Below are 27,580 nucleotides of genomic sequence, written 5' to 3' on the forward strand. Positions count from 1 at the left end.
ATGTAGTCAGCTAGAATGTTTTAGATATCATTTAGTGTTTCTTTGTCATATTGGTAGTTAGGATGGCTTTTTATGTATCTGGCAGTATTCCAGATACTTTGTATACATTAATTCATTTAAAATGTTTGAATAAAGTTTACATATCAACTAAAAATGGAAGTTCACAGCTCTGCTTACCCTACTTCATAAGATGCTAGGTCCTCTTTGACTAGCTGGTCATTAATACCAGTAGGAGTCATTCCACAAGCACCAAGAAAATAGAAAAGCTCAACTAAGAGCACATTATCTACCAGAATTTCTGTAAAACCACGAAGACTAGTTTGGGAGAAAGAAATAGGTCGCAAAATAAATGAAGCAATTAAAACTAGAAGTTAAGGGTGTCTGGGTGGCTCAGTCAGTTAAGTGTCTGACTCTTCGATTTTGGGCCCTGGTCATGATCTGGCAAGTAGTTCATGAGATTGAGCCCTGTGTCAAGCTCTGGGCTATCAGCACAGAGCCTGCTTGGGATTCTCTCTCTCCCTGTCTGTCTGCCCTCCCCCACTGGCATGCGAGTACACACTTTCTAAATAAATAAATAAACTTTTAAAAAACTACACTTAAAATATTTTTTTAATAATATGAGGTATTTGTTATAGTCTTATTATAATATACATCATAATATAGTGAGGAAAAGAGCATAAAAATAATAAATAACTTAAGAGTGGCACAGCTAATAAATGGTACAGCTGGAATTTAGACCTAAGAATTATTGCTGTCTTTTTTGAGAAAAAAAATAAAGGTTTGTTTTACCAGTGTGATTTTGTTTATATGTTTCACCTGTACATTAAGAACACTGTATGTATGTATGTGTTTTTGTTGTTTTTTTTTTAAGTTTATTTATTTTGAGAGAGAGAGAACCAGTGAGGGAAGGACAGAGAGTGAGGGGGACAGAGGATCCGAAGCAGTCTCTGTGCTGACAGCAGAGAACCCGATGTGAGGCTCAAACTCACAAACCAGGAGATCATGATCTGAGCCAAAGTAGGACGCTTAACTGACTGAGCCACCCAGGTGCCCCTGTTTATTCTTAAATGTTTGAGAGAGAGAGAGAGATCGCACGCAAGAGGGGGTGCAGGGGCAGAGAGAAACTCCCAAGCAGACTCCACGCTGCCAGCACAGAGCCCAACACAGAACTCAGTCTCAGGAACCATGAGATCATGTCCTGATATGAAACCAAGAATTGGAAACTTAGTGGACTGATCCACCTAGGCACCCCTCTTTATTTCCTTTTAATTTTTTAACATTTATTTTTATTTTTTGAGAGAGAGATCATGTGCACAAGTGGGGGAGAGGCGGAGGGAGAGGGAGAATCTTAAGCAGCCTCCACGTTGAGCTTAGGGCCCTATGTAGGGCTCCATCTCAGGACTGTGAGATCATGACCTGAGCAGAAATCAGGAGCCAGGCACTTAACCGACTAAGCCACCCAGGTGCCCTCAGAACACTGTATTTAGTTAGCTCTTCTTATTAGTTGGATGTCTCTTGGATTGTATGCCCCCTTATTTCCAAATTTGTGTATGGAAAGGAAAACAAGGACATTATGTCTTAACATCTTAATTGTAAATTTTAAACTGAGTGGCCAAATTTCATTCTTAGTTGTAGAAAATGTCTTAGCTTCTCTCATGAGAGTTCAGACTTTCTACCCACCTCCTTATGTTTAATGTAATATATCTTAAGTTGTTTATATTTTTTATCATGGAAACTGACCTAAGGAAATGCCATATTTATTACTCTATAACATACCTTAGACATCTGAGAAAAATGAAATAGTTCGATAAAAATGTTTTCCTTAGTTGCAGAACTTGAAGTGAAAACCAGAGAAAAATTAGAAGCTGCAAAAAAAAAAACAAGCTTTGAAATCGCAGAGCTTAAGGAGAGATTAAAGGCAAGTCGTGAAACTATAAATTGTTTAAAAAATGAAATCAGGAAACTTGAAGAAGATGATCAGACAAAAGAGATATAAACAGTTCTAAGAGAACTTGATAGTAAGCTAAGCTGAAAATAAGATGGACTTTAAAGGAGAAATGGACCGCACATGCCATGATGTTTCTTAGAGAAACGGCACATGTAGTTGTTGACCACAGATTTCTCAGCAATTAAGTCAAAGTATTTGTACTTTTCAAGCAGTGTTTAAGGAAGTGAAATATATGTGTGTAATGAGAATGAATGCTGAATAGGCATTTTATCAACCCATTTTAGGGTAATTCTAATGATGTTAAGCACAATTTAAAAAATTTTTTCGCTTTGTATGTATAGCTTATCCTTTTGACAAGCATCACAATTTCATTATAAAGTGTAAGTTGTAAAAATTTTGTACTTTCCTGGTAGAATTAGTGGTAAATTAACATGTATATTTAATTTTTTAAGTTCTTACCTGTCCCCATCCTAATAACTCTTTTGTATCTGTTGTGCCCACTGCCCAGTAAGTACTCAATAAATGTAGTTTACAGATCTTGTGTCTGCCTCTTGATGTGTTTCTTCCTCTTTGATGAAGCACCTGTAGCTCTCTTCCTACAATAATGTATCTCCATAGTACTGTGATCACACATCTCTTATTGGCACTCATTTTTGCATGGAGATGGCAAAGATCATATTTTAAGTATTACTCTGCCTAACTACCACAGTGTCATTCATTTTCACATAGAAAAATATTTCATCCCTCCTACATTTTCCAAAGATACATAGGAAGCAGCTATGCATCAGCTTCACATATGACCCCCAATTTCTCCACTTCTCCTTAGCCTGTCCTGTTCAGATCCACATGGCAAACCCTCTAGTTTTGGACTCATGTAATTTGAACATTCAGTAGTACTTAAGGCCACGTCAGCTGATCTGTGTAGGCACCCTAGGGACAATAGTAGGTAGGAAAGTATCTTGGAAAACATGTAACATTAACATTAGTTACAGAGCTCTTAAAAATAGCAACCATGTCTATACCTAATGCAAGGATTCTGTATTTTCTGTATTTACCCACTTTAGCATTTTTAGATACTTTGTATTTATCTCCCTTTTTACTTTGTTGCTCTATTTTTAAGTTGTGGAATTTATAAGCATTATGGAGATTTTGCAAAGGTCTCTGTAGTCTTAAAATTTTCACCAGAGGCCCTATGGGGTTGGAGGTGGTACTTCTAATTGTGCCAGACATCATTCATCTTTCCCCTGCTTCCTACCCAATGCCCACAGTATAGGGTAGGGCCTGGGGATTGACCAGAAAAACTAATGGAGGAAAAGTCCCATTCTACTTGAGTGATCCTGGCATGGAAGATCACCCCTCCATTATTCTAGTCTGATTAGCCCCAAGAATGTGTTGGTTCAAAAAACTAAGCTTCATGGAGGTAGGTCTGACTTTGTGCATGGATGAATACAAGAATGCAAAATACATCATCATGGCTCAGCTTTGCCCTCTGTCAGTTCTTATTTCTGTGTTGGCTTTTAATCCAAGTAGGATCTCTCCAGAGTATATAGAAAACTCTTATAACTCAAAAAGACAACCCAATTTTAAAATGGACAAAGGATTGAATAGACATTTCTCCAAGGAAATATAAATAGCCACTAGGCACATAAGGAGATGCTCAATATTAATCATTAGAAAAATGCAAATCAGAACCATCAGTAATGATGAGATACCACTTTTATACCCACCACACTGGCTATAATTGTAAACAAAGCAGAACAAAAAAGTTGTTGAGAATATGAAGAAACGAACCCTCATACATGTTGTCGGTGGGAATGTAAAAAAATGTAGCCACTTAGGAAAATAGTTTGGCAATTCCTCAAAAAGTTAAGCTTAGTTACAATAATGACCCAGTAATTGTGCTAGGTGTATAACCAAGAGAAATGAAAACATGTTCATATAGAAACTCGTACATTAATGTTCATGGCAGAATTACGCATAATAGCCAAAAAGGAAACAACCCAAATATCCATCAACTAATGAAGGACTAAATAAAATATGGTATCCACACAGTGAAACATTATTCAGCCAGAAGGAAGTAAGTACTGATTCTGCTGCATCATGAAGGAACCTTAAAAACATGCTAAGTGAAAGAAGTCGGACACAAAAGCCACATATTGTATGATTCCATGTATATGAAATTGCTAAAATAGGCAAATCTGCAAAAACAAAGTTGATTACTTGCTGCCAGGGGATGGGGAGAAGGATATTTCTATTTAGGGTGATAAAATGTTCTGGAATTAGTAGTGATGATTGCACAATCTTGTGCATATACAAAAACAATGATTTGTACATTTTAAAAATGGTTTAAATGGACATTAGAAATTTCATCTTAAAATGTTTAAACATTTTAAGTGGCAAAGTTTGTTTAGAATTATACAAACTTTGAAAATATTCTACAAGACGGGGGGGGGGGGGGGGGTTGCCTGGGTGGCTCAGTTGGTTAACTGTCCGAGTCTTGATTTCAGCTCAGGTCATGATCTCACAGTTTGTGAGTTCCAGCCCCACGTTTGCTCTGTGCTGACAGCATGGAGTCTGCTTGGGATTCTCTCATCCTCTCTTTTTGCCCCTTCCAGGCTTTCTCTCTCTAAAAATAAATAAAGTTAAAAAAATAAATAAAATTAAGTGAAAAGGAAAAACAGATGTCTTGATTATCAGAACATTGCCTCCTGTTCATTATGAAATGTCATGTGACAGTTCAGAAACATGAAACATGACTTGTGAATGATTAGAGAAGCTGATGGGCCAGGACTTCAGAAACTACTGGAGAGACTCAGGTTCAATCCTTGCTCTTCAGTGCATCATTCAGTGAACTGAGATAAATAACATCATGATCCTGATATAAAAATAGGTGGCTAACGATAGGGGTTTTATTTGTGTTTTGTCCCAGCCTGGACTCTCTCGTCTGGCTTTTTAATTATTTGTAGTTATTTGTAATTAATTGACCACCTAGATTCCTGTAGCTTTGTGTAATATGCCCCATGATATTCCTAACTCTGGGTAGCCTTCCCCCCACCCACCCCAGTCTGTTTACGTTCCCATTTTGGCTGGCCACCCAGCCTGGCTTACCTGCTCTCTACCCTCTAGGCTTCATTGCTCTTTAGTAATTCCTTAGTCTACCCTTAGTGAATTCATCATTGCTGCTTAAAAATTTCCAGTGAACTGAATCACCATTCCCCTTATTCACTAAATAAGAGTCATAAAACTGGAAGGGAGTTTAGAGAACATCTAATTCCTCCATTTGATGAGGGAATACAGTCTTGCAGAAATTAAATGACTCAAAGTCACACAATCTGTTGGGGCCGGAAATAGAATTTGAATTCAGCATTCTCTGACTGAACAGTCATGGTACTAACTCCATCAAGGATTAGCGAAGATTGTATGAATTGGCAGTCACCTTGGAAACTAACTTTCCAAGAATGAAGGAATGGTGTACTGTTACTGACATAGTCAAATCCCTACCATCAAAACTTTGGCTTATTCTCCGTCAGCTAATCTGGTCAAATCATGATCTCAAAATTAATGAGAATTGTCATCTCTACTTGGTTTAATTACATGCATGAATTGAAACCACAAGTCTATTTACTCTTATTGTGCACATCAGCAGATGACCTCAGTTCTTACATCATTGAAATCACTGATGCCATTCAAATTGACCCTGTTAACTTCCAGCCATACAAAGTTTCTCTTTGTTCTTACCAAATCCTACTTTCTTTCATCTCGCTAATGTTCTTCCCATCTGTAGTTTTGATTCCAGTCTATACTATCTACTACTGCAAATTTATAATTGGGAGAAAATCACTTCACTTTTCCTGAGCTTCATTTTGCATTAGTGAATGTGAATATCCTACCCACCTCATAGAATTCTGTTTAAGGGAAAGTGAAATAGCATATGTAAAAGTACTTTGGTAGGAATAAAGAATAATAACACTAGCTGTTTGTAAAAATTTTCAACAAAATATTTGCTAACTGAATCCAGCAACATATAGAAAGGAGTAAGTGATCTCATGATCAAGTGGGATTTATCCCAGGAATACAAGGTTGGTTCAACATGTAAAAACCAATCTGCGTTACAGGCTGTTAGGGGTTGAATGGTGTCTCTTGAAAAGTTGTAAGTTGACGTCCTAATGCCCAGTACTTCAGAATATGACTGTATTTGGAGATAGGGCCTTTAATGGGGTAATTAAGTCAAAATGAGGTCATTAGGGTGGATCTTAATTCAGTATGGCTGGATCCGAATAAAAAGCTTAGGAAGACCATGTGGAGACATAGGGAGAAGATAGCCAGCTACAAGCCGTGGAGAGAGGCCTCAGAAGAAACCAACCCTGATGACACATTAAACTTTCTGTTGTTTATGCCACCTAACCTGTGGGACTTTGTCATGGCAACCCCAGCCAACTAATAAATTGGGCAAATTAAAAGACTAAAGGATAAAAGCTACATGGTCATCTCAATAAATGCAGAAAAAGCATTTGACCAAAATCCAACACCCTCTTATGATAGAAATACACAACAAACTAGGACTATAAAGGAACTTCCTCAACCTGATAAAGGGCATTTAAGAAAAACTCATAGTGAACATTATAAATAATTGTGAAGGACTATATGCTTTTCCCCCTAACATCAGGAACAAGACAAGGATGTTTGTTTTGACCACATCTATTCAACATTGTGCTGGAGATTCTAGCCAGGGCAACCAGGCAAGAAAAAGAAATAAAAAGCATCCAGATCAGAAAGGAAGACGTAAAATTATCTCTATTTGTAGACAACATGAGGTTGTGCTTAGAAAAATCCCAGGAAGTAAACACACACACAAACTACTAGAGCTAATAAATGCATCCATCAGGGTTGCAGGATACAGGATCAATATACAAAAGTTGGTTATATTTCTATACACTAGCAATGAACTGAAAATAAAATTAAGAAAACAATTTTATTTATAATTGAATAAAAAAGAATAAAATACGAATATAACACCTAAAGTTCAAGCAACCAAAGAGAAAATAGATAAGTTGGACTTCATAATTAAAAACTTTTTGCTTCAGGACATCTGAGTGGCTCAGTTGGTTAAGCATCCGACTCTTGGTTTCAGCTCAGGTCATGATCTCATGGTTCATAGTTTTGAGCCCCGTGTCTAGCTCCACACTGGTGGAGCCTACTTGGGATTCTCTTTCTCTCTCTCTGTCCCTCCCCCACTCATGCTCTCTCTCTCTCAAAAAAAATAAATAAATAAACTAAAAAACAAAAACAAAAAACTTTATGCTTCAAAGGACATTACCAAGAAAGTGAAAAAACAATCCACAGGATGTAAGAGAATATTTGCAAATCATATATCTGAAAAGAGGCTAGTATCCAGAACATATGAAGAACTCCTACAACTCAGTAATAAAAAGACAACCAATTAGAAATTGGGCAAAAGATTTCTATAGACATTTCTCCAAAGAAATATAAATGGCCAATAAGCACATGAAAAGATGCTCAACATCATTTGTTATTAGAGAAATGCAAATCAGAACCATCATGAGGTATTACTTCACTAGGATGACTATCATAGAAGAGACAGACAATAGCAAGTGTTTACAAGGATGTGGAGAAATTGAAACTCTCACACATTGCTGATGAGGATGTAAATCAGCGTGGGTTCTGATGGAAATAGTTTGGGAGTTCCTTAAAAAGTTAATATTAGGGTGCCTGGGTGGCTTGGTCAGGTAAGCAACCAACTTTGGCTCAGGTCATGGATCTCATGGTTCATGAGTTTGAGCCTTGCGTTGGGCTCTGTGCTGGCAGCTCAGAGCCTGGAGCCTGCTCGGATTCTGTGTCTTCCTCTATCTGTGCCTCTCCCCCACTCATGCTCTGTTTCTCTAATTTTCAAAAATGAATATGTGTTTAAAAAAAAAAAAGTTAAACATAAGTGTGCCTGACTGGCTCAGTTGGTGGAACGTGAGGCTCTTTGATTTCAGAGTTGTGAGTTCGAGCCCTGCATTGGGTGTACAGATTGCTTAAATAAATAAACTTAAAAAAAAAAAAAAGTTACACATAGAGTTACTATGTGACCTAGCAATTCTACCTCTAGGTATATAGCTAAAATAATTGGAAACATATGTCCATGGAAAAACTTGTACATGAATATTTGTATGAGTGTTATTCATTATAGCCCCAAATAGAAACAATCCAAATGTCCATCAGCTGATGCATGGATAAATCAAATTTGGTATATCAATACAATGGATTATTCAGCAGTAAAAGTGGAGTGTTATGTTACAATATGGATAGACCATATAGACATTATGCTGAATGAAAGATGCCAGACACAAAGGCCATATATTGTATCATTCCACTTATATGAAATATATGTAATAGGCAAAAACAGAGATAGAAAGTGATTAGGGCTTAGGGACACCTGGCTTGCTTAGTTAGTAGAGCACGTGACTTCATCTTGGGGTCATGGGTTCAAGTCCCACATTGGGTGTAGAGCTTACTTTTAAAAAAAATTAAAATAAAAAAAAAAGAAGAAGAGTGATTAGGGTTTGCCAGGGGATGGGGGTTGAGGGTAGGGAGTAACTGGATACAGGATTTCTTTTGGGAGTGATGAAAATGTATCTGGCACTGGATAGTGGTGATGGTTGCACAACCTTGTGAATATACTAAAAAGCCACTGACTTGTACACTTTATGGTTTGTGAATTACACTTCAATTTTTAAAAATAATGCTAAGTGTTACCATTGACTGAATACTTTATGGCCCCAAACTGAGCTAAAGACAATCCAATGAAGTGCCTGGGTGACTCAGTCGGTTGAGCGTCCGACTTCAGCTCAGGTCATGATCTCGTGGTTTGTGAATTCAAGCCCCACGTCAGGCTCTGTGCTGATAGCTCAGAGCCTGGAGCCTGCTTCGGATTCTGTGTCTCCCTCTCTCTCTACCCCTCCCCCACTCACACTTTGTCTCTCTCTCTCTCTCTCAAAAAATAAGTAAGCATTTTTTAAAAATTTAAAAAGAAGACAACTCGGTGAATGCATATGATTATCCCATTTTACAAATTAGAAAAGTGAGATTCAAGGAGATTAAGTGTTTAACCAAGTGTTTACACATATTAGAAAGCATTTGAACTGGGCAGACTCAGGTCTAACTCCAAAACCCCAATGCCTAATCACTCCTCCCAGCACCAAGCTGTCCTGATCAAAAATCATTACTAATTCCCATTATATATCTGAAAATGCCCAAATATTTGTATGTGTATATAAACAACATTTCAATATATATGCCATATGTAGTAATATATATAACATATAACATTATATATAATATATGTAACATTATATACACTGCCCAACATAGTACACATATGTAGAATATAATACATATAATATATAATAATATAGATATGGGTGTGTGTGTATATTATCCACAAATCAATAAAGTCAACTCAATAGAAAAATGTGCAAAGAATATGACCAAGTAATTCAAATGAAAAATACAAATGGTCAATAAACATTTGAAAATATCTGTAAACTCGCTTGTTATTGGGGGAATGTAAATGAATGCAAGACCATTTCTCATTCACTGTAGAGACAAAATTTAAAGATTTCTAATAAACAGTGTCACAGATGAGTGAATAGGGGGGTTGGCATTCATACACTGCTGGTGTGCATTAAGATTATTAATAGTGTAATATTATCTATTAGGATTGTATATTTATCATTTAATCAAATAATTTCACTACTAGGAAACACTCTCCTATGTACAGACGGATGTTAATTGCTTGTTTGTAATAGTGAAAAATTGGATATAAACTAAATGCCTACCGATGTGTATACAACTTTATGTAAATTCTTAGAAAAGTAATTAACAGAAGTTACTTTTGAGGATAGCAGTGACATTGGAGTAGATGTTGGGGAGGATGAGTAAAGGGCTAACAAAACCTTTTTCCCTTTCTGCTTGAGAATTTGACTCTGCTTGAGAATTTGGTTTCTCAGGCAATGTGATAAAGACAGTATGTCAATCATGCCGCCAGGCAACACTGTGCATGGGGAAGGCGATCTCTGTTTGGTAAACAACGTCTGGAGTGAGAGAACAATCAGTCCAGGCAGAAAGTCACATCCTTGGACTTCCCTGAGTGCTGTGACTCTAAGTAATTGGTGTGTCTCTCACAGGAACTCTAGAAACTATACCTAGGAAGTGGTTATAAGAGATATTGGCTCCTGCAGGGAGTAGGGCCTGTAAGCCAAGGTAGCTTCTATGTTTGCCTGATGGGCACCTTGCTTCCTTGAATCTGCAGTGCATGCTCAACAGACTGCTGCAATGACTCCTGGGAGCACGTGCCCATGTCCTGATGGCCGTCTGTGGTTCCCAGGCTGTAGCCTTTGGAGTGTCTAAATGCGGTCTATAGTCAAGTTGTGAGTCAAGGTGTAACTGAACCTAAGATCTCCCCTGTTGGGCAGAGTCAGAAAGGCTTTCATGGCAAACTGAAAATAAATTTGTAAGTTAAAAAATTAGTTTACACACATCCTCCATTTCAACCAGTAGAACCTTCATGCTATTCCTCAAATGTACTACCCTGCACTCTCCTGCTATTACACCTTCCATCTTCTTCCTTTGTTAAAATATTTCCTTTCTTCCAGGCCCAAATTTCCCTCTCCCTCCTCCCAACTAAGCTCACTTCCTCTGACCCATCATAGTATCTTGTTTGCCTCTCTTTTGTGTTGTTATTCATCCTGCGGTGAAAGTATGATATACTTCTATTACCATCCTTCACACTTTTTTTCACTCTTGGCAAAAGAGGGCGAGTTGGCTTTGTTTATCTTGATAATTGTATATAAAGCGCTTGACATGCCTAGCATACAGGAAGTGCTCAATAAACCATCACTGGCCTTTTAGTGTTCTCTGTCACTTAACTTTTAGGACCTGCCCGGGGTCTATTCCACACTAGGGCACAATTCTAGTTGCAGATCTTGGCTTTTTCTTCATCTACTCTAGCCTGTCCCAGTGCTAGGCACAGAGTCTTGTCCAGCTGTGTCCCAAGATATCACAAGCACAAATAAGCCAAAGGTGAAAACTGACTTTGGCCTGAAATGTACCATTCATGTGGGTCTACTTATGCCGAGGTTGTTTCTGTACTTAAGACTTTGGAAAATTAGACAAAATTTATAGTGTGTTTTTATTGAGTTTGATGACCAGAACTAAGCTATTTTTATCTCTCGAAGAGCAATCTAAAGTGTCAGGACTGCCCTGTCCAGTCTTCTATAGTAGAGGTCTGCAAACATTATCCCAAAGGGCCAGACAGTATTTTAGGCCTTGTGGGGCTATACATTCTCTGTCACTGCTGCTCAGTTCTGCTATTGTAACATGAAATCGGCCGTCCCTAAACAAATGAGCACTGTGTTCCAACGAAAATGCATTTAATGACACGGAGATTTGAATTTCGTAAAATTTCCACATCATACAATATTTTCCTTTGTTTGATTTTTTTTTCCAAGCACTGAGAACATTAACAAACAAACAAACAAAACCATCCTTAGTTCCCAGGCCATGGGAAAACAGGCTGAGGGCCACATACAGCCCCAGAGCCACAGTCTGCTTATTCTTGGGTTTCCAAGACTAGGAATGTACAAGAATCGCCAACCCCAAGAGGGAGCTCTAGGATTTGCTCTGTGAATTCAAAGTAAAAACCCGAGTTTGGGCCTTTGTCAATGTTCTGAGCCCATTTAGGTTAGCCCAAGTTACCCGATACAAAAGAGATTTGCAAAAGAACCGTGAATCTTAAGCACAATGACTCATTTCTTCTGTTTAATCTTACCGAGGCTTGTCACCTCCCTGCTTCATGAGTAGCTGCAAAGGCATTCAGTCTGAGGAATTCATTTCCTAACCTCCTAAACTGACTGCAGTTCAGTTTCTTCCTTCACTCTGATGCCCTCATCATCAGAGACCTTGAGGCCATATCCAACTGGGCATTTTCAGAGTTTATCTTATCTAACTGAATTGACCACTTTCTTTTCCTAGAAACTTCCTCTCTCTTTCTTCTCTGCCCTCCTCTCTCTGTGATTTTTTTCTGTTTGCTTTTTCACCGGTCCTTTTGGCCAATTTTTCTCAGTTTCCTTTAGTGTTCCTTCTTTCCCTTTGTTAATCCTATAAATATTTTATATTTTCTATGGTTCTATCTTGAACCAGAATATTTTTTTTCTTACTTACCCCTGGCTGCAAATACTGTTTGTATGCTAATTGTCCCAAGCCAGGATATCCAGCCCAAATTCCCATGCTAAACTCTGGACTGTACATTCATCTATCTCCTTGACAGTAGGTTTAGATGTTCTTTGAGCATCTCAGTTGAACATGTCCAAAACTTAAGTTATTGTCCTCTATTCTGATCTTCTCACCATCACAAATTCCCTGCCTTGGCAAATGGCATCAGTACCGATCCATCTTGCCATATTGTCAGTAGTAGATAGGATCTCCCCAACCTAGGCTCCTCTGGTTGAGAACTACAATCACCATTCACAGAGGTGAATCCTGTGGCCCTTCCCCCTGGCCAGACATGATTATATTTGGGTGGATGATTCAGATTATCTCCTGGGACTATTCTCAGCCATTATTGGTACTTGAACTACAGATGATGCAGCTGTGTGCCTGGAGAATAGAGAATTGGTCTATAGAGAGAGATTGAAATTGATGCACAAAGAAGAATAGAAGAAATGGCCCAGAAAGAATAATCTTGCCGTCCCAACTTCCCACTTGCCTGTGCCTTGCCTATAGGGCTGCCTCTGTCCTTGAGTCACCACCCTCTGGTATAAAATAGCTTGCTTCTGGGGCACCTGGGTGGCTCAGTCGGTCGGGCGGCCGACTTCGGCTCAGGTCATGATCTCGCGGTCTGTGGGTTCGAGCCCCGCGTCGGGCTCTGTGCTGACAGCTCAGAGCCTGGAGCCTGTTTCAGATTCTGTGTCTCCCTCTCTCTCAGACCCTCTCCCGTTCATGCTCTGTCTCTCTCTGTCTCAAAAATAAATAAACGTTTAAAAATAAATAAATAAAATAGCTTGCTCCTAACCTCTTGTACTTAATTACTATATTAAATTTTCTCTTTTGAATTACCTAACATGAATTTTGCATCCCTGTCTGGACCCTGACTAATGTAAATATCTTTGCAAATAAGCACAGAATGTTGACAGCATTTACTTTAAGAGCTATTTATGTTTCACTGTACAAATCTGCACCATTTACTTCATCATTTGGCGATTGATGAAAACTTGTTTCCAAGTTTTTTGCTACTACAGTTAGTTCTGTAATGAACATCTTTGCATATATATGTATTTTTATAGGGCAAAGTAAAATTGCTAGAAGTAATATTTCTAGGTCGAAAAGGGGGATATGCATTTTTAAATTTTAATATTATTCTCAAATTTCTCCCAAAAGTTTGCACCAATTTATACTATTGACAGTTGTACATTAGAGTGCCTGTTTACACTCCTGGCCAACTTTTTGTCGATCTCACAGGTGAAAAATATTCCATTGTTTCGATTTGCTTTTCTCTGCATTCTGAATGAAAATAAGTATCTTTTGATACACTTACTGGCTCTTTGTATTTCTTGTTCTGTGAACTGCCATGTAACAGGTTTTATTTTTTGCTCTGTTTTACTAAATATTATATAGCATGAACTTTATCTAAAACAATAATAAAACCAACACCATCAATAAAGACTGCATATTATTTCATTCTGATTATACCATAATTATTCTTTTATTATTAGATATTTAGATTGTCCCCAATTTTTTTCATAACACTTATAAGTTCTTGGATAAGGAGTTATGAGGACATAAGGGTGTGTGTGTGTGTGTGTGTGTGTGTGTGTGTGTGTGTGTATGTTTAAGGCTTTTGACAATTGCCAATTGCCCAATGGAAAGTCCATCCCAGTTTGCATTCTCACCAGCAGACTGTGAGTATGCCCATTTCCCCATACAAAAGTATTCAGCCAAGAGGTAATTTCTGGAGTTTGTGTCATGAACTGCCCATACAAAATGATCTGCAGCCCAAGTGGTCAGTCTCCAGAATTGCAGGTTTGAGGCTCCAGCATGAGCAGATTTCTTTATCCATCACTGTGAAGTTAAAACTACAGACCAGTCCTTTTCAATATGTTCTCATTCATTCCACAACAATTTATTGAACATCTATTGTGCTGAGAGGCTTTTTTCTTGTCCCGGAGGTCTCCCATCAAAAAGGGTGAGCCACGGTTACACATAATTAAAAATACCATAGTATTGAGAAAATGCTTGGGTGTTGGAGAAAGCCCATCACAGACTTGTGGAACTTGGGCAGGGTGCTTAACTTCTCCAAACTTCAGTTTTCTTTTGCATACAGTTGACATCATGAAACTGATCAGAGGATGGTGTTAAAAGGCCTGAGTGCCTGGCACATGTAGGTGTTCGCATAGGGAGTAAAAATGTGGGCTCTGGAGTTGGGCTACATGGTTTGAATCTTGGCTCCATTGCTGACTGGCTTTGTGACCTCAGGCAAATTATTCAACCTCTGTGCCTTCTTTCCTCAATTTAAAGTGGGCAGAAACATACTTACCTCATACTGTCATTGAGAAGATCAAATGAGATGATACATGTAAAATACTTAGATAGTACCTAGACCTACTAAGTACTCAATTAATATGTTATTTTTTAAACAGCTTTATTGAAGTATAATGTACATACAGGCATATTTCATTTTATTGTGCTTTAGTTTATTGTACTTCACAGATACTGTGTTTGTTATAAATTGAAAGTTTAAGACTTCAGTGGAGGAAGAAACTGCAGATGTGGTAGAAACAGTAAGAGAACTAGAGTGAGAAGTGGAGCCTGAAGATGGGACTGAGTTGTTGCAATCTTATGATAAAACTTGAACACATGAGGAGTTGCATCTTACAGATGAGCAAAGAAAGTGCTTTTTCTTTTTTTTTTTTAGTTTTTTTTTTAATGTTTATTTATTTTTGAGAAAGAGAGAGAGAGACAGAGCATAAGCTGGGGAGGAGCAGAGGGAAAGGAAGACACAGAATGCGAAGCAGGCTCCAGGCTCTGAGCTGTCAGCACAGAGCCCAACACAGGGCTCGAACCTACAAACTGCGAGATTTTGACCTGAGCCAAAGTCGGACGCCTAACCGACTGAACCACCCAGCCACCCTGAAAGTGGTGGAATCTACTCCTGGTGAAGATGCTGTGAAGATTGTTGAAATGACAGCAAAGGATTTGGAATATTATATAAACTTAGTTGATGCTGTCAAACAGCATCACGTGCTACAGAGAAATCATTTGTGAAAGAAGAGTTGATTGATGCAGCAGACTTCATTGTGGTCTTTTTTTTTTTTTTTTAAGATTTCTTTATTATTTTTAAGTAATTGCTACAACCAACATGGAGCTCAAACTCACAGCCCTGAGATCAGGAGTCGTACGTTCCACCAAGCCAGCCAGGTGCCCCCTTTGTGGTCTTACTTTTTTTTTTTTTTTTTTAATTTTTTTTTTTTAACGTTTATTTTTGAGACAGAGAGAGACAGAGCATGAATGGGGGAGGGACAGAGAGAGAGGAAGACACAGAATCGGAAGCAGGCTCCAGGCTCTGAGCCATCAGCCCAGAGCCCGACGCAGGGCTCGAACTCACGGGCCGCGAGATTGTGACCTGAGCTGAAGTCGGACGCTTAACGACTGAGCCACTCAGGCGCCCCTGGTCTTACTTTAAGAAATGGCCACAGCCACCCCAACCTCATCAGTCAGCAGCCGTGAACATCGAGGTAAGACCCTACGCAAGCAAAAAGATTACAACTCATTGGAAGCTTAGATGATGGTTAGCATTTTTTTAGCAATATTTTTAAAATAAGGTATGTGCCTTGGCTTTTTTGGGACATAATGCTAGTGCACACTGAATAGCCTATGGCATAGCGTAAACATAACTTTGATATGCACTGGGAAACCAAAAAATTCATTTGACTTGCTATGTTGCGGTGGTCTGGAACCAAATGTGCAGTGTCTGCAAGGTACACCTGTATTGTCATGGGCTGAATTGTGTACCCTCCCAAATTCCTCTGTCAAAGTTCCGACCCCCAGTATCTCCAAATAGAACTGTATTTCGAGATTAGATCTCTCAAGATGTAATTAAATTAAAAGGAGATCATGAGGGTGGACTCTAATCCAATATGGCTGGTGTCCTTAAAAGAAGGGGACATTTGGACACAGACATGTATAGAGGGAAGATGATATGAAGATAAAATGAGAAGACCATCTGCAGGCTAAAGAGAGAGGCCTGGAATAGATCCCTCCCTCACAGCCCTCAGAAGGACTTGACCCTGCCCACATTTTGATCTTGGACAAAGATCGAAGAGAAAATAAATTTGTGTTGTTTAAAGCCACCCAATCTGTGGTATTTGTTACAGCACCCCTAGCAAACCAATACACACACCATAAGATTCACCCACTTTTGCGTATAATTCAATGATTTTTAGTAAATTAACAGAGTCATTCAATCTAATACTAGAATATTTTCTTCACTCCCAAAAGAAACCTTGCCTCCATTTGCATTCACTCCCCAATTCCCACCTTCAGCCCCAGACGGCCACTCATTTTCTGTGTGCATAGATTTGCCTTTTCTGGACATTTCATATAAATCATCTCCAATGATCAGGAAATTTTACATGTCAAGAGTCAGCACATTCTATATCCTGATTTTCTATTTGTTACAATGTCTTATATTGAGTCCACATAAATAAGACAAAAAAGATTATATGTACTGCAAAATAGTCGTATTGGGACTGAAATATTCAGTCAAAATGACCATTGTAATTATAAATAAGAAATTATTGCTGGGGCGCCTGGGTGGCTCAGTTAAGCATCCGACTTGGGCTCAGATGATAATCTTGCTGTTCGTGGGTTTGAGCCCGCCTAGGGCTCTGTACTGCTGACATCTCAGAGCCTGGAGCCTGCTTCAGATTCTGTGTCTCCCTCTTTCTCTCTCTGCCCTTCCACCGTTCTCACGCTGTCTGTGTCTCTCAAAAATAAATAAAAGTTTAAAATTAAAAAAAAAAAAGAAATTATTGCTTGTTCTTCTCAGTCACTAGGGAAAAAACACTGAAGACTTTGAGGGAGAGTTTCTGTAGAGGTGCAGCAGGGTAGAGACACCCCTAGAAGGTAGCAGCTGAACTGCTCATGAAAACCGCTTCTGCGCTGAGATCTGAATGGACAAGTTGCTCCCCAGAGCTGCTCAGGCACATCTGGTAACTAATCGGGACATTCCATCAAGGCCACATGTTCGGGGCCACGCCTAGAGGGCGGAGCATCTACACTGCCAAAGACAGTGTGGAGGCTGCACAAAGACTGGGCTCTGTGCAATGCCCCTTTTGTTGAAAAGACCCATTTAGATGAAATCTATCTGGGGCATTATGTCAAAACTGCAAATGGAGAAGTCTTTGCTTTTCTCACCTGGAAGAGTCAGCGCCTCTGTTGAGTTTACCAACCCTTAGTAACCATAAACTGAAACTCTGGATCATCGGTATGCATATGCATACACATGTAACCATTTATTCAAGAATATTTATTAAGTGCCTTCTGTGTGCCAGGTACCTTTCTAAGCACTTGGGAATATATCAGTGAATAAACAAAGGTCCCTGTGCTTGTGGTGCTGGCATTCTAGAGAGAAAGTCAGCACATAAACACTAAACATAGTAATAATAAAGAAGTGAACTAAAGTGTGAAGTCAAAAGGTGTTAAGTTAGAAAATTAAAGCAAGGCAAAGGGGTTGGGAGTGCCTGGGGTTGAGCAGGGACAAGGTTGCAACTTTATTTTTTTTTTAAACCACTTTACTGGTGTGTGATTGACATAAAGCTGTACATATTTAATGTGTTAACTTGCTAAGTTTGAAGAGACATATGTATCAGTGAAACTATCACCACTCTATGCTTTCAACAGAGCCATCACTTCCAAAAGTTTCCTCCTGCCCTCTATTTATTATTCTTTTATGTCATAAAGTTGCAATCTTAAATAGGGTGATTTATTTTCACCTTGTTGAGAAGGTGTCATTAGAGCAAGACAGAAAGAAGAGGATGGAGTTAGCTAGCAATTATCTGTGGAAAAGTGATCCAGGCAGAAGGAACAGCCAGAGTATGCTCTCTAAAGCAAAAGCAATTACAAGGAGCACCCAAGAGGCCACCGTGGCTGGAACTGAGTGAGCAAGGGAAGAGCGGCAGAGGTGAGAGCTTTTTGCAAGGGCTTCAGTTGTTACTCCAAGTGAGATGGGAAACCGGAAGAACAGTGTAAGTGGACTTAAGTTTGGAAAAGATCCCCCTGGATGGACTGGAGGGGAACAAAGATAGAAGCAGAACATGGGTTAGGAGCCTATCTCAGAATCCAGATAAGAGATGACGGTGGTTGAGGTTGGGAGCAGTGGACATGCTATGTTTGTGCAACTGGAGATTCATTTGTCCTGCAAATATTCGTAGGCACTGTGATGTGCGCTGGGATGCTGTGGTGACCAGCCTAGTGGCAGTCCCTCCCTAATTACTGTAAACAATGGTAATAGTTAACATGGATAGATGGCTTGCTACAAGTCAGGTTGTCTTTAAAAGGTTGAAAGGTATTTTCTCAGTGAACCCAGATCAACTTCTAAAACTCAGGTGCCACTGTTGTTTGTCCCCGTTAAAGGTGAGGGAAGTCAAATCCCGAGAGGGTTAGTGAGTAGCCCAAACTTGCACAATCAAGCCAAAGTCAGAATTCAAGCACATAGGGTTGTGTTCCAGAATGCCTCCCTTAAAAATGGCAGCCATGATGGGGGTTATAATAGTATGACATGGTAAGGAGGGGATGACATCGAAGCTGAGATTTAACTGCCAGGAGATGGGTGGGTGTAGGGAGAGGAGAAAGCAGGAGTGAGGAGGGGAATGTCCCAGGTATAGGGAAGATCATGTACAAAGACAGACCTAGAAGTGAGAAATCAGGACCTTGGAAAGACTGAAAAAACTCCCACCGTGTTGTTGGATCTCCAAGTGTATAGGGGGGAGTGATAGAGAATGAACCAGAAAAACAGGCAGCGAATACAACTTTGGATTAATACATCTGTGGATCAATAGTCTACTAATTGCACATTTGTCTTTAATATTTCCTTCCTGGGATCTCCTGCTGCAAATATATCAATTGAAAGACAGTGGATCTTGGAGTCAGAGAAACAATGACAGCCCAAGGAGCAGCTTGCTGCAGAAAGGCTAAACACCCCAGATCTCCACCACCCCCTCCATCCAACCCAAGTAAGTATACTAAGTAAAGCCATGAGCTAGCTATGCAAACACAGCTTCAAGAAAAGTCCTCTGCCCCATTTCTATCTAATCCTTTTGGAGCCTCTGTTACAGACAAACCTAACTGAATCCTGCTCTGCCATTTCTTAGCTTTAACACGAATTATTTCACATCTATAAACTTAATTTATCTATTCTATAAAATTAACATAATGTTACCCATCTCAGGATTATTATCACTCTAACTGAGCTAATGCATACAAACTGCATATTTGACATTTTCTATTCATTTACAAAACTCACATCTAAATAACAATTCCACATTCCAATAAAAAGTGCATTTTGATTATTCCCAAAATTGGATAAATGGTTTAGTCTTATATGATACAAGAATAAATGTTTAAGTTCCACAAACTCCATCCACTTTTGTCCAGAACTTTCTATTTACTTCCAAATAAGATGGGAAATTCTTGGCATATGATGTCTAGAAGTAAGGGAATGCATTGACTTTTCAAGCAGAGAATCCCCTGGACTTTGAGAGTAAGAGCTGGTCTGGCCCACTGAGAAGTGCCCAGACATCGAAACCAGACTAATTTGGGATTAACTGGAGCGACGTAGTTGATTGCTCATCGGCAGCAATGGAAATGAGCTTGCACTGCCTTGCGCTTACTTGGCTTTCTTTCTCGGGAGAAATGTTGCCATAAATTGTTTTGTGAGACACCAACAACTTGGCAAGGAAGAAAGTCTTCCACAAAATATTATAGCCATTGGGAGGGCAAAACTCTGGGAAGTCCACCCACATTCTTGCGGGATGCAGCTAGACATCTGCAAAGAACATAAGCAGCGCAGCTCAAAAGCCATAGTATCGTGCAAGGTGTGAGCCCACATGCAGAAGGATCAGTACTTTGTCCTCAAAGTCAGGTACCCTGAAACTTGTTTCCCCAGTTGGCCTTTGTACCCCTCTATTCTAGTATTTCTAACTTAAGTTGTTAAATGGGCAAAAGTCGGTGTACTCAGGGGTTCCAAATAAGTATTTAGTCTCACAGAAGTATTTGGAGCTGGTAATGGACCCAGTGACAGGGACCATTTCAAAGTACGGATCCAGAAATGGGAGAGAAATGCCCTTAATGCTTGGTCAGAGGTGGTACATCTATAAACGCCTAGACTGTCTGTGTGTGGAGACAGGTGGGGAAAAGCATGTGGGCAGGGAGGTGACCACATGTGAAGTGGACTCTGAGGGGGATGGGGTCTGTGAGGGCAAGGCAGGTGAGAGCCTCGGCCGAGGGGGGAAGGGTGGGGGACAGAGAACGTAGGAGGGGTCAGCAGCCCTTCTTTAACTGTCATGTGCGTCACTGCCTGAAGGTGGCATCTCTCACTCTGAAGGATTCCTATGAAGATTAAGAAGCCTTGAAATACTTTTTTGGGAGGTCAGTGCACATCTGTTTCCTATTTGTCATGTTCTGTCAGCACTTCTGTGAGAACAGAGCCATTACACCAGCCTTGGAAGCCAGAGGCAGCTGGATCCTCCAGGCCTGGCATCTCCCGGGCCCACGGTCCCACCTCCTCAAGTGGCAAAAGAGTAGAAAACACCATTGCATCCCGTCTCGGCTTCTGCCGCCCCCACTCTCACCTGTACTGTGTGCTTCAAAGAGCAAACAGGTACAAAGAATTCAGCCTGGTTAATCAGTTGTTCTCTTGCCTGCAAAACAACACAGCAAGAAACAACTTAGAGGCTTTTCAATCCTCTGATGTGTTTAATTTGTTATCTAGCAAGCAATAAAGAGAAAAAGAAATTCTCCGGAGTTTTATAATATTTACAGTCCTCTCGCTAGGGAACTGGAGTTTGCCCAGGAGGCATATTGCAAAGCGAGTGTCTGGCCCCAGGGAAAGACCCAGATTTCTGTAACAGTCCTGTTGGCCTAGTGATGTTTATCAGAATGGTGAAGATTTCCAAATGGTGCTTATCAGTGTACGAAGGCACTTATCACAAGTAAGGAAAGACTTCCATTGATTTGGTTCAAAGGGCAGCCCAAGACACTCGGTGAATCACGTTCCCTGACCACCTCCGTGCAATCCTCCCACCACCCCTGGGTGACCCAGGCTGGCTTCACCAGGGTCTGGGTTTGAAATCACAAGGCATCTGTGACAGTCTACTTTCCTCTCAGGTCGGTGTGTGATGACTGACCTCCAACGCTTAATTCTGATTTCAAGAATGCATTTGGTAGATGGGTGATCAGTACCCAACTGGGTCGGGGCTTCAGTTTTCAAGATCTCAACTGAAAGCCTTCGAAGCTTCTGAGCAGATGAGAAAGGATGATCAACTACTTACCGATGCATAAAGGCTGAGTGGGCAGGAGGCTCAGACTCCTGTGATTGTAAATCCTTTTCAAGTCTGTTTATCGGTGTTCTCCACTAGTCATTCTGTGATGTTTTAGGACTCGCTTTAAAATGAAGAAGTATTTAATTTTATTGATCACTACCCATGTGCTGTGTTTCTAGGACTGCCTATTTATTGGTGTTTCTGTAAAAACAACAGCAGCCACGTGTTGTGGAAACAGTCTCAGTGGAAACCAGCAGGACTTAGCCTGATGTGGGCATTTTTGTTACATGCCTCCCCAGAAATGCTTGAGTTAATATTTTTACAATAGAAAAAAAAAAGGCAATAAAAGCTTTTGAAGCCAGATGTCTCTTTACAAAACTGCTGATGGGGAAGCTTTTCTCATGTAGAGACTTCAGTTAAGGTGATCAAATAAAATCAGTTATATTTAAAGTTGCTGGCTTTTTTGTTTATCTCGGTCAAATAAAGCTGTGTGTTCTAGTGAAGAAACTGAAGGTCAAAGGTCAAAGGACAAAGATTTCTGGTGAGGTCTTGCATTAGGGAAGCCTTTTTAGCAGGGACTTCAGCCTTGGCAGGTGGTAATGCCGTTCAAGTCATGGTCAGAGGACGGAAGGGTTCCAAAATCCAAGTCTGATTTGGACCGCAGACATTGCGCTTGCAACTTGGGTAGGGCACTTTTTACTAGTTTTCTGATCTGCACCAAGTCTTAATTGCCAACTCTCTCTCTTTCTCTCTTTGTTAACTGTCAATAGTAAATAACTGCTAGTCTAAAACATTCACCTGTCAACAAAGTGATGTATGTTTTGGAGAGAGTCAACAAGCAAGAATTGAAGTGACTTCAGTTGGTTTCCCCCCACTTATTTCCCTCAGCAGAATCCATCCTCGTGTGGTAATTAACTCTCGTTTATTTGTTTCATACCAAACTAAAACCTACACAAATCTAAATACATGTGGGCGAATCCTTCTACCTGGCTGCTTGACCACCATCAGAATCGCCAGTAAGTTGTAAGTATAGTTGACTTAAGTTCCACATCAGTCATTTCTCCTGCCCTCCTCTCCGACCCTTCTTCCTTTAGTGCCCTATTCAAATGTCACATCCTCTGAGGCCCACTTTTCTATTCTCAGTCTCCCCTCCATGAATTAAATCCTCCCTTACTTTGCGCATTCCTCTACTGCTCATCATACTTGATAGTCACATGTTTATGTGTGGTCCTCGCCTATTCAAATGAGAACCCCATCAGGGCAAAGGAGTTTTTAGGGCCTGGAAAAATACCTTGGATGGAGGTCAAAGGAAAGGACTAAAGTGATTTGCAGCCTGGGTCACTGTGAGAACTCCATCAATAGTTAACTAGTCAGGAGGGACCTGTTTTGTTCAAGGGGGAGGGGGCGAGAGGCAAGATGATGAATTACATTTCAGTTGTATTAAGTCTAAGGTGCTGGAAGCACATTCAGAAGGATATTTCCAGCAGACCTTCGGGAATATGTGAAAAGAACATGAGGAAGAGACACTAGAGGCAAAGAAATTTGGAAGCTCTTCACATAAAGGGATGGGTGGCAAAAGCCACATGATTCACTGAGTCCATGGAGGTGAGTGGTGTCTTAGATAGAAAATTCCAGGAAGACATCTTAGGAAAAGCTTTCATTTAAGGGGCAGAAGGAAAACAGCCAGCAAAATCCTTCAGCATTAGGGATGTAAGAGAATAGGAAAATGAGGGGCTAAGGAAGCCAGACTGGGTGTGGTTTCTAGAAAGGTGATCGATGCAGAAAGTTCAAGGATAATGAGAATGGAGGAAACACCCGTGTATCTCATAACTCGAAAATCACTGGCAACTTTCAAGAAGGTACCTCCAATTGAAAGAGAGGAACAAAACCAAAAGTCTAGCAGGGGATTACAAACTCAAATGCTTATAAGGACTAGAGAGGTAACAGAAGTGAGCAAAGAGACCATGATGATATGGTGATCATAGGCCCCACCACACAGCCATGCCCAGGCCATTGTTGCCTCATGGAAAGCATGACCCAAGACAGCCAGCTATCTGACCTTCACAGAGAAGACTGAATTTTTTTTTTTAATGTTTATTTTTGAGAGAAAGAGAGTGAGCAGGAGAGGGGCTGAGAGAGAGGGGGACAGAGGATCCGAAGTGGGCTCCATGCTGCCAGCCGAGAGCCCGATGTGGGGCCTGAACTCATGAATCATGAGATCATGACCTGAGCCGAAGTCAGACACTCAACTGACTGAGCCACACAGGCTCCTTGAGAAGACTGAAATTCTTATTTTTAAGTGAAATTTTCCAATTTAAAAAATATTGTGAGTCTAATGAAACACTTCTATACACTGTATGGGTGTATTTGAGCTCATATTTGAGCCTCCTGTACTAGCAGCCTTTGCTAGGTTTGAAGGCATTGATGAGAGGACAGGAATCTTCTGAGATATAACCAGTCTGCTGGGTGTTTTAGAGACTGGAGTGCTAGCAGGTATCAAAGAGAAGATGGAATTTTCTGGAAAGAGAGGTCCAAGGGGGAGGTGGAAGTCATGAGATCAATAAGAAGAAATGCCTTTTCTTTTCAGATGAGAGGGATGAAGAGAGTAAGAGAGAAGTGTTAAATATTGAGAATGAGATTTAAGGTAAATAAGGGAAGATTAAGGACCTTGAATTTAATGTCATCAGTGAACTCTAAGAAGTAGACCTTGAGATTACCTGTGGAGGAAAAGGGAGGCAAGGACTGCCCTTGGGCCATCGGAGGGTGGGAAGTGTTTGCAGTAGTCACAGGGTTAGGGTTCAACAGTGACAAGTCAAACAAATAAAGACCCAGTGGAGGTTGATAGCATACATCTAGAGGGATTTTCCATTTAACCAGCACTTTTTAAGTGGCTCTGCATTCTGGGCACTAGGCTAAGCCCTGGGGATTTCCAGTCAAGTTGAGGAATTAGATGAAGAAATAAATAATTGCCACAGGCTATCAATGTCACAGAGGGGTACAAACAGGGTGCTTTTGGGAAAAGAGGAGACACATCCTGGAAGGCTTTCTGAGGAGAGGGGATTTAAGTCTATGTTTGAAAAATAAGTTGTAGTAGAGAATAAACTGATGGTCACGAGAGGGGAGGAGTGGGGAGGTTGAGTGAAATAGGTGATGGGGGTTAAGGAGTGCAATTGTGATGAGCACTGGGTGATGTATGGAAGCGTTGAATCACTATGTTGCACACCTGAAACTAGTGTAACACTGTATGTTAACTACATTGGAATTAAAATAATAAAAAAGAAAAGAAAAAGAAATTGTAGTTGCTATGAAGGCAATGGTGAAAGTCAGAAGAGACAATATATACAAAACACTAGCGGTAATAGCAGGCATGGCGCATTCTGGGAATTTCAGCTACTTCCATGTGTCTGAAACAGACTGCCGGTGGCAGAGTGGGAGAGGATGAAACTGAAGAGTTATTGAGAAGAAACATGAATGGTCATGGAACATGGACTTGCCCTATAGACAAGGAAAACCCACAGAAAGATTTCTATGACAGTGACATTATCAGCCTGTTAGAAAGAACACGCTGACTAGAATGAAGATCAGGAAGGAGGTCAATTTTGATCTGCAGTTATGTACTCAGCCACAGAGGATATATCTCCATGGATTTAAGTTAATGATGGCAGTCTTAATCTCTTTCTCCTCTGATCTAGGGCTGGAACAAGCAACCCACTTTAGGTTAATAGGGCATAAAAGGATGTCTACAAGGAGCCTCTGGGAAAGAGTTCTTTGATAAGTAAGAAATGCTTGAGAAGAAAGCTTCAGTTTTCCCCTTTGTTCCTCTCTTTCTGGATGTTGTTCTATGAAGATGTAATGTTTGGAGCTGCAGCAATTATTTTGAGATTATGAGGTAATGGGTATGAGGTAAGGATGAAAGCAACAAATTGAAGATGGCAGAGCAGAAGACAGACCTTGGGTTCTTGGTGTTAGAGGAGGCCATTAAGAGGATGCAACCACTGGTTGACCCACAAACTGGACTTGGGCAATCAGAGGTTCCCCATCTTCTTCCCTGTCCTTGGAGTGTAGATTTCTGTCCACTGTTCCCATAGCTGGAGCCGTTTCAAAGACAGAACCTTGAGAAAGTAATGTGTTGTTGAGACCATCTGAACTATGTATGTGCCTGAACCTCTATAGGCCTCTGTATACAAACCTTTAAGATTCTGGTGGGTGGACATGGAGATACATTCATCTGGTGACTGTCCAAGACAAACCTCATATGTAAGCCCCCTCACTTACTAAAGTTTCCACCTACCGGAGCGCCTGGGTGGCTCAGTTGGTTGAGTGTCCGAGTATTCATTTCAGCTCAGGTCGTGATCCCAGCATCCTGAGATTGAGCCCCGAGTTGGGCTTCATGCTGAGCATGGAGCCTACTTGGGATTCTCTCTCTCTCCCTCTGCCCCTCTCCCCTGCTCGCACTTTCTCTCTCTCTCTCTCTCTCTCTCTCTCTCTCTCTCTCTCTCTCTGTAATAAAATAAAGTAAAATAAAATAAAATTGACACCTACCAATCTGGAGTGGCCCTCCTCTTTCTTTGGTCTCTCCTTGCCCCCGTGTACAGGGGCCAGTTTCAGATTTCAGCTAGGGAACTCCCGGGGTTGCAAACCAACTATGGTGACACCATTTTGTTTCCAAAACCACTCTGGGATAACCTGCCTTGAACTTAACAAGCCAGTAATTGGTACACTCATGGTTTAAATCATGATTAGTTGGATTTTTTGTTAATTGCCACATTGCCTTATATGTGGCCATCACAGTAGAAAGTTTAAGAAGCAAGAGATCTTAAACTGCTAGAGGTCATCAACTCATGTATAGTTCTACTTCTGGGTTCAAGAGGTATGTTGAATACTGTTGGTTAGTGTTGTATATCTCTTACCAGTCTTTACCCTTCCTTTCCACATGTCACAACCAACTTAGACAAGGCTGCCTCATTCATCCATATTTTCATCATTGTAGCTTTACTTGGTCCCTCCTAAACAGAATTCATTTCTTTCATTTAAAGTCCCAGTGTCTTGGGGCGCCTGAGTGGCTCAGTCAGTTGAGCATCCAGCTTCAGCTCAGGTCATGATCTCACGGTTTGTGAGTTCGAGCCCCGTGTCGGGCTCTGTGCTGACAGCTCAGAGCCTGAAGCCTGTTCGGATTCTGTGTCTCCCTCTCTCTCTGCTCCTCCCCTGCTCATGCTCTGTCTCTCTGTCTCTCTCTCTCTCTCTCAAAAATAAATAAACATTAAAAGAATTTTAAAAAATAAAAAAAAAATTAAAAAAAAAAAGTCCCAGTGTCTTAGGGTACATGGCTGGCTCAGTCAAAAGAGTGTGCAACTCTTGATCTCGGGGTGGTGAGTTTGAGCCCCACATTGGGTGCAGAGATTACTTAACAAATAAATAAACAAACTTAAATAAATGAAGTCCCAATGTCTTGGTATTTAAACTACAATTAGGGGTGCCTAGGTGGCTCAGTCAGTTAAGCATCTGACTTTGGCTCAGATCATAATCTCATAGTCCCCCGGTTTGAACCCTACATTGGGCTCTGTGCCAACAGCTCAAAGCCTGGAGCCTGCTTTGGATTCTGTGTCTCCCTCTCTCTCTCTCTCTTTCTCTCACTCTCTCTGCCCTCCCCCGCTCACACTCCGTCTCTGTCTCTCAAAAATAAACAAACATTAAAAAAATTAAAAATAAAATAAATCATAGTTAATTATGAGGCCAAGGGTCTTGTTTTCTTTATCTGTGTGCCCCTGGCACAAAGGCTGGCAAATAGCAGATGCTCAAAAAAAAAAAAAAGTGTTTTAAGTGGAATTTTGAGATAGAGGGCCTGAATAATAATAAAGAAAATATTGGAACTATTTTGTATGTTTCTCCAGATTTGCCTCACTGACCTTCAAGCTGCTCACTAATAGAGAGTCCTGATGGTGTTTACCTCCCCTGGTGTGAGGAACATCTCAGGCATGGCCCCCATCACACCCACACAATAAGAGCTGCAGTGGAACCAGGAGTCTCAAGCCAG

General features: G+C 40.4%; 1 protein-coding gene across 3 annotated transcripts in view; it reads left to right on the forward strand.

Annotated features, from left to right (window-relative positions):
• The window catches only part of YEATS4 (YEATS domain containing 4), an 80,270-nt gene that overhangs the window by 19,427 nt on the left and 33,263 nt on the right, over positions 1-27,580 (forward strand). The window contains exon 7 of one of the 3 annotated variants that reach the window (XM_060657010.3): positions 1,827-2,485. The exons of the other annotated variants lie outside the window; for them this stretch is intronic. Within the exon in view, the coding sequence (XP_060512993.1) occupies positions 1,827-1,996 (170 nt within the window). The 3' untranslated portion in view covers positions 1,997-2,485. Of the gene's footprint in view, positions 1-1,826; positions 2,486-27,580 lie in introns of those variants that run through there. 3 annotated transcript variants of the gene reach the window in all.

This window comes from Panthera onca, chromosome B4, assembly GCF_046562875.1.
Source record: "Panthera onca isolate mPanOnc1 chromosome B4, mPanOnc1 haplotype 2, whole genome shotgun sequence".
NCBI lineage: Eukaryota > Metazoa > Chordata > Mammalia > Carnivora > Felidae > Panthera > Panthera onca.